Raw genomic sequence first — 16995 nt, forward strand, 5'->3', positions numbered from 1 at the left:
TATCTCTTTTGTTCTTCACCTTCTCTTTTCTAGTTCTCATCATTTTTTTCTGTTCTTCTGTTTCTCTGGCTGTTCATTATGTGGTTTTTACTTTAGATTATGCACTTTTTAACTGTCACATTTCTGTATTCTTGCAAAAAATGATGAAATTAGAACAAATTTGAAATAAGCAATGTTTGAATACTTGGAGGATAGTAAAACATCGGAGGGAGGTTGATACTGAAACAAAAGAGAGATGATTTTGTATGTAATAGCTCATTTCATTCCTTCACAAGAGATTTTTTATACACTCGGACAAAATGAACGTGCATAATATTTCCAGGTGTGTCGGACACCAAGTATTCATCGAGGGAAGTGCTCTGGGGATCGTTGCTAAATGTTTTCTGACCAAATTAGCTAGTTTAGTGTTTGCTTGGTTTGAAGTTGACCCAGCCATATAAGCTAATAGTACAAGTCAAATTCCTATTTGGAGTGGGTTTATTTCTGTTCGTCGATCGGTTCCGTTTGACACGGATCCATTCCATTATTGGCGGCTTGGAAGAGTCGCCATTCATCGGTCGTTGAGGCTGTTTGCCTCTCCCGTTCTTCAGATCCGTGTTGTAGCGGATTCCGTCGGTGGACTCCATCGCTTTGGCGAATTGTTTGGCCAAGCGTTAGCGTTGCCTTTGGCGGGCTCTCTTTGAGAGAGTCACCGCTCCTTTGGTGACGGAGGAATTGGTTGGAACCAGCTCGATCTGGTTGGAGGTTGGTGGAGCCTCACCCGACGCAACTTTGGCGTCAATCGGGATGAGGTCGTCGTTGGTAGCTTCAACTTCTTCGTACCAACGCACCTTTCTGCTGGAAGAGAACTTGGACTTCTTAGACTTGCGAGGGGAGGTAGATCCGGACGAGGATGAAAGGTACTCCTCGAACTTTTGTTGGTCGAACTCATACTCGACCTCCTCCTCGACCGGGATCGAGATCCGCGGCTGCGACGCAACGATCTCGGCAGCGAGATCGTTGGCTCCCACTGTGGTCGCCAGATTGTTCGCGGGAAAAATTGTTGCTTTCTTCATTAATGATTCCATTGTACACTCTTGTAATAGTCTATCGATTACAAAGATCCGGTCTTTTTATAAGATCCGGTTACAACGAAAATCAAATAAAAATAAACAAAGATTACAACTTTTCTCCTTTATGTCGAACGAATCGCGAGCTCCTGTTTTGCGGTCGCTCGCTTTGTGGGTTCTTTGCCTGCGCCGGGGTTGTTTGCCGTGGACCACCGCGCGATCTAGATCCGGTCGGATCTACGCAGTACAACGGGTATTATTTCACCAAGGAAATAATAGCCGGGGAGGATTGTTTCACCAAGGAAACAATCGTCCAAGTCTCGGGATCTAAGACCAAGCTTAGATCCGGAGTATGCCTGCGTAGATCTGAGATCTGATCCTCTCGAACACCTGCCTTATTTGACGTTGATGATCGCCGAGCACCAGATCTGAAGGAGTGAGTCCCCGAAGTCCCAAAGTTTCAATCTTTTGTAAGTTCCGAGTCTCCAATCCAGCAGGGCTTCGCCTCTCTTCAAAATTTCCAACCCTCTCACAAATGAACCAAGGGGGCCTATTTATAGGCTCCCTTTACTGTGCCCGCGAAATGACAACTGTCGGCCACCTCTGGGTGGCCGCGAAATGACAACTGTCGGCCACCTCTGGGTGTTGTGGTTTTTTGCCGTTTTTTCCGATCTCGTGATTCGGTTGATTTAGATCCCGATTTGGCAGTAAATCTGATTCCTGATTTGGCAGTAAATCTGGATCCTGATTAGGCAGTAAATCTGATTCCTGTTTTAGCAGTAAATCTGGATCCTGATTAGGCAGTAAATCTGGATCCTGATTAGGCAGTAAATCTGATTCCTGATTTGGCAGTAAATCTGGATCCTGATTAGGCAGTAAATCCGATTCCTGATTTGGCAGTAAATCCGATTCCTGATTTGGCAGTAAATCTGGATCCTGATTAGGCAGTAAATCCGCTTCAGAGTTCGAGTCCGAAACTGATCTTGATTCGATCGTGATTCGTCCGAGTTTCCCCTTGGTTGGATGACTCGTTGACTCTTGGCCGATTCCGAATGCGAACGGATGTATTCCGTGGCTTGCATGCGATTCGTCGATCTCGTCGCCTCGTTGGTTCGTCGGTTTGTGCCGAGCTGTGCTAAGGGATCTATAAGCAATTTTATACGCCTACAACAAGTATTGACAGAAAAAACAAAGTGAATGAAATTTTTACTAAGAGTGCAAGAAAAAAGAAATTAAACATCAAAATACCTAGTTGTTTTTCGGAGTCGGATGGTGAACTTCAAATTCTGCATGTATAAATAAACAAGAATCAATTGAATAAATGGAACTAGTTGTAAATAAGATGCATCACTCAACTAATGTAAATAGCTTTGTGAACAATTAAACATTAAAATACCTAGTTATTTGATAAGTTAGCAACAAGAGAATTAGTGCAACTACTTTTATAATGTCCCTTTTGACCACATCTGCCGCATGTCCTCTTTTTTATCTCCTTTTTTTCCTGTGCTTGTTCAAGTCCCGATTTCAATCTACTAATTGTTCTCGGTCGTCCCTTATGTTTTGTAGACTCGAGAGGGTCACGAACAGTGATTTGAGGGAGTTTCTCAATAGTATGGGAATGAGTACTAGATTCAACCCGACTCGTAGCTTCAGTCTCTTTGATTTGCTTAGCACTGATATCTTTTTCATGTTTTTCCATCAAGTTAGAAAAAAAGTTATCTATTTCATCAAAGACCATAGGTGATTCATGTGCACATTCCATCACGTTATTAAATTTTGCTCTCAAAGCCCAAGAACGTAAAGTACTCCATTGTTCTCTATTACTATTAAAGTTTTTTTCCAACAACACATTAGAGACTCCAATATTACGGTGCCTTGCATTCATTGTCCATCTATGCATAATGTATTCTTCAGGAATTCTTACCAACTGATTCGATATCATAATATGAATGGCATGCCTACATAATATTCCTTCGGTCTCAAACATAGCACATGTACATGTTATTCTCTGTTCATTTTGATTATAAACTACTTGCTCCCATACACTTCTTTCAGTAGAGAGCGAGCCAACTATGTATTTAGAATTTGATTCTTCTTTTCCCATCTCATCATGAAACAAAGATACAGAAGCTTTAAGCTCATCTTGAAACCTCTCAAATATAGCTCTTGTATATGACTCTCCAGCTTGAATCTCAATCGGATGGTTTAGATGCATCACAGGCGTTGTATTCAAAGTAGCAAAATCTTCACTTAATTCTTGAGAACGACGCGACAATATTGCTTTATCATATTGCTCAACAAAGTCGGGCAACAATGTTTGTGAGTTGACGTATGTGTCAAAGAAGGCATTTATACTTTCACTACGTTGGCTTGATGTCATTCCTGCAAAGAAAGTATCTTTGAGATAGCATGGCACCCAATGTGTTCTATTTCTGTACATGGTTTGCAACCAACCTTCCTCATTTTCTTCTATATTGAACTTTTCTTTTAACTCATCCCATTGCTGAATACATGTTTCAACTGTCTTGCTATGCCACCATCTATTAAAGTAGTTCGCAAACTCTTCTCCATGCAACTTTTGTAGAGATAATAAATGATCAACCATGTGCTTGCCAAGATGCCATTTGCAATAGCGATGTCGAGTATTTGGAAACACTCTTTGAATGGCATTACATATAGCTTTGTCATGGTCTGTAATAATAGCATGCGGAGCCACCCCATTCATACATTTAACCCATTCAGTAAACAACCAGACAAATGTGTCTTCTTCCTCATCTGCAAGTAGTGCACAACCAAACAAAGTTGACTGTCTATGGTGGTTAACACCAGTAAATGGAGCAAAAGGCAGTGCTAACTTGTTAGTTCTATATGTAACATCAAAAACAACAACGTCATGAAACTTTAAGAATGATGCCCTTGCCCGTCCATCTGCCCAAAATACACTCCTCATAGTTCCTGTAGTATCTAATTCAATAGCAAAATAAAAATCTGGATCAAATGTCCTTTTATCTATGAATTTTTGAATGACTAATATGCATTCATTACCCATGTTATTCTTTCTCTATTTTCTGATATGATCACTACATTGTTGCGGTGTGACGATTTCCTCCCGACATTTATTACTCGTGAAATTGTTGCTGGCGGAAGCCCTTCTTCATGCAAACTATCAATCAGACTTCGAACATTTATTACTCGTGAAATTGTTGCTGGCGGAAGCCCTTCTTCATGCAAACTATCAATCAGACTTCGACAACCTTTTGTTCGATGTAACTTTCGATGTGAATAATGATTCTTAACCTTATCTGACAACCTTTTGTTCGATGTAACTTTCGATGTGAATAATGATTCTTAACCTTATCTGGACTAGTCAACTCATGATTTGTATGCTCATTAACAAGTTTGCTCACTATCCATGTACCTTTATCAGTACGATTGACCCGCAACATCGCCTTGCAACCGACTCTAGTATCTCTTCGACGCTTGACTATTTTTCCGTGCTCTCTCTTATCATTTATAAATTTTAGACCCTCCTTATTACAAACAAATTTCTTTGATATGAGTTCTTTTCCTTCTTTCCTAGAGTAATTGCCTGAGCTTATGCGGACACTGAATCCTTTTATTTTTGCATAATCATTGTAATAATCATACGCAACAGTATATGTGGGAAATTCCATTCCAATCCATGGTTCCACGGTATTGGACTTGCCATTATCAATAGAATTAACATGATTAATTTTCTCTTGCTCCAGCTCATGCTCTGTATTACTACAATCAACAAATCCACTTCCTTCCACATTATCAGTCATCAAACTGTCTACATGAACATCGGCCATATTGAAATCGACCTAAACAATATTAATCAATTTTAATTAGTATAATTATAACATCCAAAGATTAAAAATACATAAAACAGTTAAATTAAGGAGAAAATAACTTCTAAATAATTTCAAAATGTTAAAAGCTCAATTAATCCAAAGATTGAAAATACATCAAACAGTTAAATTAAGGAGAACAATTCAATTTCCATTAGTATAATTATATCAAAGATTGAAAATACATCAAACAGTTAAATTAAGGAGAACAATTCAATTTCCATTAGTATAATTATATCATCCAAAGATTGAGAATACATCAAACCGTTAAATTAAAGAGAAAAACAAGCATGATGAAAGTAGTCTACCCAAAAATAATATTGCACCTAAAGATTCTGACGCCATTGATGCTGACGGTAACGGAACTATATATTATATTTTCCCAAAAACGATAAAGATGAATGTTTAACTAATTGTGCAAAATGCTACAGATATTGATCAGTAATGTCAAGGAGTTTCCATGTCCCGTGAGGAAAAAGTTAGCAATCTGAAAGCTGTGAGTCTTCAAGGATGAAAATTTTATGCCCTACCACCGGTTGTTATTCCTTTCTATTTCACAAGCATGAGAATTTTATGCCCTAGCATATGGATACTGGACTAATTCATGATTTTTTTCTTAAAGAAGCATCATGGCATGCAAGTTCCACACAATCCTAGAAGTTATAACTTGCTTGAGGTATTTATTTACAATTACAGTACTTGAAATTTTTTCTAAGAATTTTGATAAATTTATGAACTTTAGCATTAAAGCCCTAATAAGAAGTATAGTCTTGTTGAGCAATAATTCTATGTAACGTTTTTTTGCCCCTTTTCATCACATCAACCTATAACTTTCTAAATTATCATCACGATCATCATCACTTTTCCTCCTAGATGGTTTTCATACTCCTTGCATATAGAAGTTTGGGATACGGAGTCTTCAAGGATACTGGACTAATTAATCCTTACCGGCGATTGGGCAAGGAGGTCCGCCGGCGCTTGGGGAAGGAGGGCAGCGGCGGCGGTGAGGTCTGGGACAGCGAAGAGATCGGCGGCTTATTTGGGATACGGAGGTGAAGGAGGGCCGCCGGCGCTTGGGGAAGGAGGGCAGCAGGATTTTGCTTGGGGATTTTCCACGGAGATCGACGAAGAGTCCTGCGGTTAGGTCTGGGATTTTGGGGAAGGAGGGGGATGACGAAGATGAAGGTTTGGGAATTATGGGCTGTTTGGTTGTTGTTGGTAAAGTTGTGTATTTATGACACAACTTGGAAAGTTTTTGTCCACCTCATCAATTTCACTTTTATACTTTTCTTTGTTTGTTTATGATTCCATTGGAATCATAAAACACTTGTTTAGTTTGTAAAATAAAACTTTAATTGTTTGTTTGGAAAGTGTAAAAAGTGGTCCATACTCAAATGATCATATTTGTTGAAATTATTTTTTATTATTTTTTCCTAACTTCAATGTTAGCTTTCTCCTAAGGGCCTGTTCGTTTGGCATATTTTTTTGGGAAATCAAAGAATAGGAAATCTATTTCCTATAATAATTGTTTTGAGGTTGTTTGGTTGGTTTAAAAGAGAAGGAAATTGTAGAATAGGAGATGAGATGAGATGAGTTGTCACCTTATTATTGGATGATGTGAGTGATTTAAAAAAAAAGATTGTTTTGAGGTTGTTTGGTTGGTTAAAAAAATAAGGAAATGAATTAGAGGTATATTATTGGATGATGTTTTGAGGTTGTTTGTGTTTGGTTCGTTTTTAAAAATAGGAAAATAGATGAGATGAGATGAGTTGGAGGTATATTATTGGATGATGTGACACATACTTAAGGAAATCAATTTCTTGTTTTTTTTAGGAAATGGATGGAAAGGAATGTTTAATGAGATGAGATGAGTTGTCACAGTATTATTGGATGATGTGTGTGATTTTTAAAAATGGGATAAGATGAGATATATATATATATATATATATATATATATATATATATTTGATCTTATATCAACTTAAGTGGACATCAAGCCTTTGTCCACCAAAGTTTCTATACACTCATTTATATATATAAAAAAGCTCTTTATATCATGCAAGGATCTCTGGAAAACATGAGTGGATAGAAGCTTTGGGGGACCATCCGCTTAAATTGACACGAGTGGATAGAAATTTCCTGCGCTCGAGCTACGCGTGATTGGAGCGGATTTCGGCTAAGTGGAATTAACGAAGCACTGGGTTTTTTTTTGCAAAATTCCTACTCTTCTCCCTCAGTTCTCCTCCTCCTCCTCCTCATTTCTTCCCCGTCATTTCTTCTCCATTTTCCTCGCCATTTTTTTTCTCCAGGTCATTTCTTCCCCCAAGGTCATTTCCTCATATATTTTCAAAAAATCCCTCGACAGATCGGGTTACCCTCTGCTCTCCCGTTGTTCGGTTCCCAGCAAGATTTCCATCTCATCCCCTTCTTGTAAGTTGTATTCCCCTTCATTAATTATTTTTGTTTTTCTGTTTTAAATTTTGATTTATGGGATCTAGTGACCTATTTTCGTCGATTTTCATTTCTGATTGGTTGCTGATTTGACGTAGATTTCGTTTCTTTTACCTCAATTTGGTTGAAATTTGGTGCTTAGGGTTTTTATTTTTGTGAATCGGTTCCTTTTCAGTGAGGCTAATCAGAAATGAAGAACTTTTATCTTGTTTGTATGAACTTTTATCCCGACAGTACCCCATACATGTATCTCGTCCTCTTTCTGCTTGCAAGAAATGATACCGTAAGGGTAACGTATGATATATAATCGGCCGTATTTGTTCGCATACAGTTCTGACAAATAGCGACAAAGTATATAATTCATTTTATTTTCATAATGAAACAATTAGAGTGATGACACTGCAAATAAGGATCAAGCCCATGCCCAAATTAGTAAATTAGACCTTAAATTAGTTTAGAGATAACATTACTGTTCTTATTATACTCTTTAGCTAAACACCTACTTGGGTATATACCAGCATATGCACCCAACATCTATTTGCTGATGTCTGCGAAGTGGTTCAATAAAGCCATACAATTTGATGGCTCACGATAAATTCAAGACATTTGTCTCATTTTGATCAAATTAGTGCAAATGAAGTTGGTTAGTCCTAATCATCAATAGTTTTCTATGCTAAAAAGTGTCAAAATTTTGTTCGTGCTTCATTGGCTCTCTCATTTTCCGTTTTTTATTTGTGAGATCTTATTATAATATCGAAACATTATAGCGCAATTAACCGTTGTTATTTGATGCTAATCACGAGTGCATGAGTTGATAATTCATCTCATAGTAAGAATTAATGTATATTACCCTGCTATTGGTTTAACTATTTAAACATTTTCTCCCACAAGGGGAAGCTATATATGATCAACCAAATGATGCTATATGTTTCATTTCTTTCATAGAATTTTACTAGATGGAACGATTAACACTTGATATGTATGTCGTACTTGATAGTGATTAAATCATAGAGATTAAACAATAAGAACGTTAAATCATAGAGATTAAACAATAAGAACGGAAGCTATACCTGAATCCATAGAGAATCTGAATTAGGGTTTTGATGATCTTCTAATCTTAGGGTTTCTTTTGGCCCATCATCAAATTATAAATACAACCTGGTATCTGTACATTTAACTCGTGATACATTTAAATACTCATTAACCCAAATTGATTGATCACTTTATGCGGGTTATCCAGGATAGCAATACACACTGATAAACATATGTGTCCACAAATTAGATTTAATTAGATTTAAATCCAATAATATAATTACCTAAACATATATTATATTATATACTTATGTGTTTGTGTGCGCACGCTTTCTTAGCATTGTATAGATACTAAGATATAAGTATATTTACCGCAATTATAAGTATAGTTGTATGTGTATATTATAAACTTACAATTATAACTAAAATTATATATAAGTATATTACATCTAGTATGTATAAAAATATATCATATAAGTAAAGTGTATAGCTATAGTTAAATAAATATAATGTAAGTATGTAACAAATACATATATAACTATATAATATGTATTTATAAGTAAGCAATATATACTTATGTGATTCTCTCTTTCTCTCTCTCAAGTTATAACTTATAAGTTATAAGTATATACAATATATTTACATATAATATATGTATATATAATATATAGCTATATAATAATATGTAAGTATATACTAATACTTATATAAATATTATAAGATTAATCTAATTTTTTAGCAATTTTTAGCCAATAAAATAAAAAACAAAAACAAAAACGGGTACGGGCCACCCGTTTTGCCCGGCCCAGACCTAGATTTCCGGGCTGGACCTAGCCGGACCAGCACGAATGGACAAGCCTAGTGAAGAGCAAAGAATGTTACATTCTACCTCCCTTGTCACCTTCTTCGCAACAACTTTTGCATAATTGGACTAGCTTTTAGAGCTACATATTCCTGAAGAGTCAAAAGATTACTCTAGGTCCTTAATGTATAAGTTAAATTTTATTTGAATTCTTAAACTATAGGAGTCATCTACAGAGATCATTAACATTTTCTTCATTATCAAATTAGGTTCTTTTTTAAATTTGTCGTTATCTATTGCTGACATGGCAAAACCTTTCTGTTATTCTTAAGTTTATTTGATGATTGGACTACCTTTTCTCTCCTCTTTTTGACACGCGACACCTTAAAGTCTTAAAAATTACAATAGCACCATGAAAATCTTGAACATTGTAAATACCCCCTTAAGATTTTTCAAAAGCTACAAGTAGTCCCCTAAAAAAGTTACAACGAACCTCCTAAAAGCATAGAAAATTACAAATAACCCCCTAAAAGTTAAAAAATCCCATGATAAATACACAAATAGCCCTCAAAAGTTTTGAAATTATAAATAGACCTCTAAATTTTTACAAATAGAACCTCCAAAAAATTCAAACAACCTCCTGAACGTTATAAAAATTACGCCCTAAAATATTTATAGATAGCCCTCTGGAAGTTTTAAACTTTATAAATAGCCCCAAATTTTTTTTCAGAAGTTACAAGTAGTCTCCTAAAATTTTCTAAATAGATATTATAAGTTTTGAATTTACAAATAACCCCCTAAAGATGTATAAACCCCCCCTAGAAAATATACAAATAGGCCCGAAGGTTTTGAAAATTATAAAAAGACCTCTAAATTTTTACAAACATGCCCTCAAAAAATTTACAAATAGACCCTAACCCTAATTCTGTACAAAAATCCCTTGAAAATTTTTGAGGGTCTATTTGTAAATATTTAGGAAGGCTATTTGTAAAAATTCAAGGATCGATTTATAGTTTTTAGAACTTTCAGGGGTTGTTTGTATATTTTCTAGGGAGCTCTTTATAAAATTTAGAAGGCAATTTGTTATTTTTTAAACTTTGAGAGGGTTATTTATAATCTTTAAAACTTTTAGAGGGATGTTTGGATAATTTTTGAGGAATGTTTGTAGCTTTTAACAATATTTAGAGAGGGATGTTTGGATAATTTTTGAGGAATGTTTGTAGCTTTTAACAATATTTAGATGACTATTGTAATGCTAAAAACTTTCAGGAGGCTATTTGTACATTTTTATAAGGTTATTTGTAACTTTTAGAACTTTTAAGGGACTGTTAGTAAATTTTTTGAGGGTTTGTTTGTATACTTCGTGGGGCTTTTTATAGTTTTCAAAACTTTTGGGGGCTATTTTATATTTTCTTGGGGGCTTGTTATAAATATTCAGAGGGTCATTGACATTTTTATAACATTCAACGGCTGGTTGTAAAAGTTTTGAAAATATTTAATGGGATATTTGTAATGCCCAAATGTTTTAGGGTGTCATTTATAATTTTCTAAACTTGTAGACGGTTGTTGGGCAAAAAAGAGAGAGAAAAGACAATCTAGTCGGCAAATAAAATCGAGGATAAATTTTTTTTGCAATGTTAGCAACATATAACAATTTTTTTTTAAAAACACCTAATTTGATGATAAATAAAACATTACGGATTTCTTTTGATGACTTTCAATGTTTAAGTGTTAGTAAAAATAAAGAAGGAGACAAAATTTCTGAGGCGTGAAAGCATTTTTCTTAAAGAAATATTGGCCTCTCTTGGTTAGAAGATTGAAATTTTCAGAAAGCAAATCTATAACTTTCCATCAATTCTCTATGAAACAAGTTTGTAGGATTGTAAATTTTAAGAGAGAATTTTGAGAAAGAAGTGAGTTATGATGTCTGAAATTATAAACTATTTATAAGTTTGAAAAGTGTCTCCAAGAGTCATAAATTTTCAAAATGACCCTTAGGGAAAAAATATTCATTTTTCAACAGTTAGAAAATAGCCATTTTCCAACAGTCTACTTCTAACAGTCATATGTCTGTTAATATTTTCACAATTTTAAAAAATTAAAATAATAATAATAGTAGTAATAAATAAAATAATATTTTAAAAATATATAGTAACAAGTTAGAATATTTGAGCGACAACGTCCAAAGTGCTAAGTACGTCTAATAATCGTGTCAAAATCGCACATTATTCATGCTACGCGCACACAGGTTTAGAAGTCTATGATTTGACCTATTTATCAAAGCCAAATAATCATTAAATATTTTTAAACCTCTAAAAGAATGCTCAAATGTCCGATGTGTGACTGTGTTTTTTTTACAAACAATTATTAACAATCCCCCACTTTGTTTAGAAAAACAAAATTTAAAAATATTATTTATTTAAAAATAATTTGCAATATGTACAAATTGAGTTAAATATACATATGTAGAGGTATCTTTCGATGTAAACATTTACTTAGGAAAAACATTTCAAAGCGCTATCAAATTTTTTAATTGTCTTAACATTAAACTAATTACTCTTTGTGATAGAATCGGAGAATGTCGTACATATATTGATCTCTTGTTTCGATGAGAATTAATATTTTAGCACTGTTATGGCCTTGTGCTTATTCCCGATTCATGAACCCTCTAACGAGCAAACTTTTAGCTCTTTTAAGAAGCATCAACACTTCTAAGTTTAGATAGTTGAAATATCTACAATGTGTTCTCCATTACTTTGAACATACAACATTAATATATTAGACTTTCATTAAGAGCACAATTCATCCTCTTATTTCGTAATGGATGATATTGATATTATATTTTAAGGCATAATGTATCAATATCAATCAATCGCTTTTAGAAACTTGTTATTACTTATTTAAATTTTTTAATCAGTTCAATTCTAGTAAATAGTCGAGCTACCATTCTTGGTGATCTTAAATATAAGTTTTCAGCCCCATTTTGCTTGATGTTGTCTTTACTACCTCTCTTGCTAAGGTTTTGTAAATGGATCAACCAACTTTTAGAGGCTCATTTTCAACCCCATTTTGCTTCATACAGCTCTTCTATGGCCAAAAATAAATGTAAGGATTTGCTCGATACTATCTTAATTTACCTACTAAAATATCACCTGCTTCTTTCCAAGATCCAAGCATCACAATTCCGGTTCTGTCTAAATTTCGAGTAAATGAGCCTCTAAATGTGGTATTTCCTTAGTGATTCTTTCGGGACCTTGACTTGTCATATGAGTTTGAATTTCATATTTTCGTATGTGAAAAGAAGTATAAATATCTTCATATAAGGAGGCTTGACTATTATAATGGATAGATATAGAAGGCATTGGATTAGACCATAACTTAATATCTAGCAATAAGTTTCTAATCCATTCAACCTCTTTACCAGTTGCTACTAGAGCAATGAACTCAAAATTCACGGTGGAGTCTAAGATACATGTTTGATTCTTGCTTGCTTAAGAAATTGCTCCTCCATCAAGTGTAAAAACCATTCTAGAAGTATATTTGTTATCTCTCACACTAGCCATCCAACTTGCATTTGTGTATCCTTCTAACATAGCTGAATAATCATTATGGAATAAATAAAAATTTTGATTTTATTTAAATATCCAAAAATTTTGAAAATTCTTTTCCAATGTTCGACACTTGGATTACTAGTGTATCTACTTAATTTGCATACAGTAAATACAATATCAAGTCTAGTACAATGCACATCATACATTAAAGAACCAGTTATACTAGCACATTCAAGCTCTGCTATAGCTCTACCTAAATTGGCAGTCAATTTAATACTGGGATCAAATAGAGTGTTAACTTCTTTAAAACTAAGATGATTAAATTTATTCAATATTTTTTAAAATAATGTGATTTGCTTAAATAAAAACTCCTCACTATGTTTTTTAACTTTAATCCCCAAAATAGTATCCACTTCTCTAAAATCTTTCATTTTAAACATATAAGCTAGATACTCTTTTGTCTCATTTATGCTAATTATGTTAATGTCGAATATTAACATGTCATCGACATACAAGCAAACAGATGGACCATATTTATTAGTGAACTTAACATAAATACACTTATCAGCACTATTATGTTTGAAAATGTAAGACAAAATAATAGAATCAAACTTTTCATGACATTATTTTGGTGTTTGTTTAGGACCATAAAGAGATTTAATTAGTTTACATAGTTTTCTTTCATTTTGTGGAAGAAGAAAACCTCCTGGTCATTTCATGTAAGCCTTCTCATCTAAATCTCTATTTAAAAATGCAGTCATGACATTCATTTGAAGCATAAATAATTTATTTATATATGCCAAAGCAATAAGAATCCTGGTAAATGTTATACATATAACAGGTGCATATGTATCAAAATAATCTATGCCTTCTTTTTGTCTAAACCCTTTGGCTACTAATCTAGCCTTATCAAAATAATCTATGCCTTCTTTTTGTCTAAACCCTTTGGCTACTAATCTAGCCTTAAAAGCTTGAATAGAACCATCAGAATGATAAACCCTTTGGCTACTAATCTAGCCTTAAAAGCTTGAATAGAACCATCAGAATGATATTTTCTTCTAAAACCCCATTTACATCCTATTGGTTTTGATCCTTGAGGTAAGTCTACTAAAATTCAATTTTTATTACCCATTATAAAATCCATTTCATCATTGATATTTTCTTTCCAAAATTAAGCATCTTTAGATGACATTGCTTCTATAAACGTTTTAGGATCATCATATGGATTAAAGCTTATAGGATGTTTATTTAAAACATTGTCGTTCCTATCACCTTCAACAAGAAAAATAATTTGTTCAGGAGAAATAAAATACGAAGGTAAAGATTTCTCTTTTCTTACTCTAGTACTACTTCTTGTTTTTTATATTTCTTTACTTGTACTAGTTTTCTTAGGATGAAAATCAAAACTAGGAATATCACTAGATCTAGGTAGAATAGGAACATTTTTAATATTTTCAAAATCTGTAGAAAACTTATTTTCAAAGAATTTAACACCTCTAGATTCAACAATGGTATCAGAACATAAATCAAGTAGTCTATATGCTTTATTATTTTCAACATATCCGACAAAAGCATTTTTAATGGTTCTAGGTCCAAGTTTTGTTCTTTTAGGATTAGGAACTCAATAATATGTTAAACATCGCCACACTTTAAAATATGATAGATTACGTTTTCCACCATTTCATGACTCATAAGGGCTTATGTTTACTTTTTAGAGGGAATTCTATTATGCATATAACATGCTGTGTAAAATATTTCTCCCCATAAATTTAGAGGTAACTTAGTATTATTAAGCATATAATTTATCATTTCTTGTAAAGTTTTATTTTTTTCTCTTTTGGATAAACAATTCTGTTGGGGAGTGTAACATGATGTGCATTGATGAATAATGTCATGTTCTTCATAAAAAGTATTAAATCAGAAAAATATTTACCAATTCTATCATAACGTAATATTTTAATTTTCTTTTAAAGTTGATTTTCAACTTCTGTGTTGTATTTTTTAAACATGTCAAAAGCTTCATCTTTTATTCTTAAAAGATAAACATACATATATCTATTTCAATCATCAACAAAAAGTAATAAAATATTTTTTATTCCTCTAGTTAGCATGCCATTTAATTCACATATATCATAGTGCACTAAATCTAAAGCTTTAGAATCTCTATAAGAAACACTTGGAAAAGATTTCTTTATTAATTTAGACTTAGCACATATTTCACATTTATCAAATTCACCACTGAAGTTAATCAAGTCTAATTTTTTCATATTTTTCAATTAGCAAAAAAAGTTAAGTATGCTAAATGATCATGCCATATAAAAAAAGATTTAACAATATAAGCAAAAGACAAAACTTTATTATTAATACCGAGTTGATACATTTCATCATAGGAGTAGCCCTTTCCCACAAACATCTTGCTTTTAGATATGATTACATTATTTGACTCAAAAGCAACCTGAAATCCTTTCTTACAAAGAAGATCAGCAAAAAATAAGTTCTTTCTAATTTTTGGTACGTAAAGATCATTCATAAGAGTCAATTTCTTTCCAGAAGTAAAATCAATCTGAACAGTCCCTTTTCCAGCAACTTCTGCACAAGTAGTGTTCCCCATTTGCACTTCTGCAATTTTTGAAATTTCTTCAAATCCTTTGGACATGGATTTGTCCTTCCAAACATGAATCGTTGCACCGGAATCAAGATACTATCCAGACTTAACAGAAGTCAGATTGCTTTTGCATATTTTCTTCTATCATATTTATAGAAGCCTTTATTTTGTAGTATTATTTTTTCTGTGATGACATTCTTTAGCAAAGTGTCCAGACTTTCTATAAATAAAACATAACCCTTTTTTTCTTCTGAAAATTCTTCTTTTTATACTGTTGTCCATTTTTCTTTATTTGAATATTCTCATTTCTTACCGAAGATTCATTTTTTCCCACTATGTGAACCTCAAAATCACTTTGGACAAAATTTTTTGGATCACGTAAGCATGACTCTTCTCCAATTCGAAGATTTTTCTAAAGTTATTCCAAAAAGATATCCTTAGTTTTATGCATTAGTTTCTTCATGTAATCTTTCTAAGTTGAGGATAGTTTTGCAATAATTACAACAACTTGAAAAGATTCAAGAAGAACTATTTTGAGGACATTACTCTTATTAACGAGAACCTCTAAGTCATGAATTTGCTCCAGGATAGATTTATCATCAACTATTTTATATTCTAAATATTTTACAATCAAATACTTATTGGTACCTTCCTCCTTGGCTTTCTATTTAAATTTTAGTGTGTTCCACAGTTTCCTTCTTGAATTTATTCCAGTATGTTCAAAGTATGACCATGAGACAACACTTCATCCTCCCGTTTTGCATTTTACTTTTTGAATTTTTCTATTTCCTCCTTAGTAGGTTGTTTCCTATATGCACGTGGTTTTGGATCTTCTATAGGCTGCATGTTAGGGTTGAGGATGAAATTACCCTAGAGGGGGAGGGGGTGAATAAGGTATTTCCTAATCTAATCTGATATTAATATCAAATTAAAACTTATTAACAATCTATCCAAGCAAGTATGATATTCAATAAGTTATGAGCAAGAATATGTAATTAAACAAGAGTGAAATAAACATAAACACAATATGCAAATGAGATAGTGCGCAAATGATAATCATAGACACACAATATGATTATAAAGTTCGGTCACTCTCGACCTACGTCTCCGCTCCCCACTCTCAAGGAGAATCTCTATTATCTCAAAAGATGACTACACAATTTATTTTCAATGCTCATTGATAACGTTTACAACTCACACACTTGTACTCACACAATACATCCTCTAAGTGTTGGCCTCTCACGTGTCACCTTTCCAAAGTGCTCGGATTTACCACCTCTTCCTAGGCTTTACAACCGACACCACTCTTGGAATGACCTAGTCACTCAACATAACCCAATGTATATAATGTATGAAATGCTAAAAGTTCAATGGGTGGTGTGTGTGATAAATGAGCAATAGTAAAACTAAGCTCAATATGAAATCTAGGTTATTGAAAAGATAATCAATAACAAGTATATATAAAGCTAGAAATCGAGTTTAGTGAAACTTCTCTAAAAACAAGAGTGAGAGAGATAAGAGATTGAAGCCTAAAAACGAAAATATTAATCTCCTCCTCTTGTGAAAACTTCTTCACATAAACAACTTGAAAACACACTTGAAAACCCTTAAACAAATTTGCCTAAAACTTGTT

General features: G+C 33.4%; 2 protein-coding genes across 3 annotated transcripts in view; one reads left to right on the forward strand and one right to left on the reverse strand.

Moving 5' to 3' along the window:
• LOC109839270 (protein FAR1-RELATED SEQUENCE 5-like) lies at positions 2446 to 3999 on the reverse strand. Its single transcript, XM_020407701.1, has one exon. It carries the CDS (start codon positions 3997 to 3999, stop codon positions 2446 to 2448), a length of 1554 nt encoding a protein of 517 aa, XP_020263290.1.
• LOC109828949 (alpha-glucan water dikinase, chloroplastic) overlaps positions 7071 to 16995 on the forward strand; it is a 31835-nt gene continuing 21910 nt past the window's right edge. The window contains exon 1 of one of the 2 annotated variants that reach the window (XM_020395967.1): positions 7071 to 7351. The gene's annotated coding sequence lies outside the window, so the exon portion shown is untranslated. The remainder of the gene's footprint in view (positions 7352 to 16995) is intronic. The other variant, XM_020395964.1, reaches the window with a different exon arrangement.

Source organism: Asparagus officinalis, chromosome 1 (assembly GCF_001876935.1).
Source record: "Asparagus officinalis chromosome 1, Aspof.V1, whole genome shotgun sequence".
Classification (NCBI taxonomy): domain Eukaryota; kingdom Viridiplantae; phylum Streptophyta; class Magnoliopsida; order Asparagales; family Asparagaceae; genus Asparagus; species Asparagus officinalis.

Excerpts from the sequence above, each read along its gene's own strand:
- LOC109839270 (XM_020407701.1), bottom strand. The coding sequence starts at position 3,999 with ATGAGGAGTGTATTTTGGGCAGATGGACGGGCAAGGGCATCATTCTTA.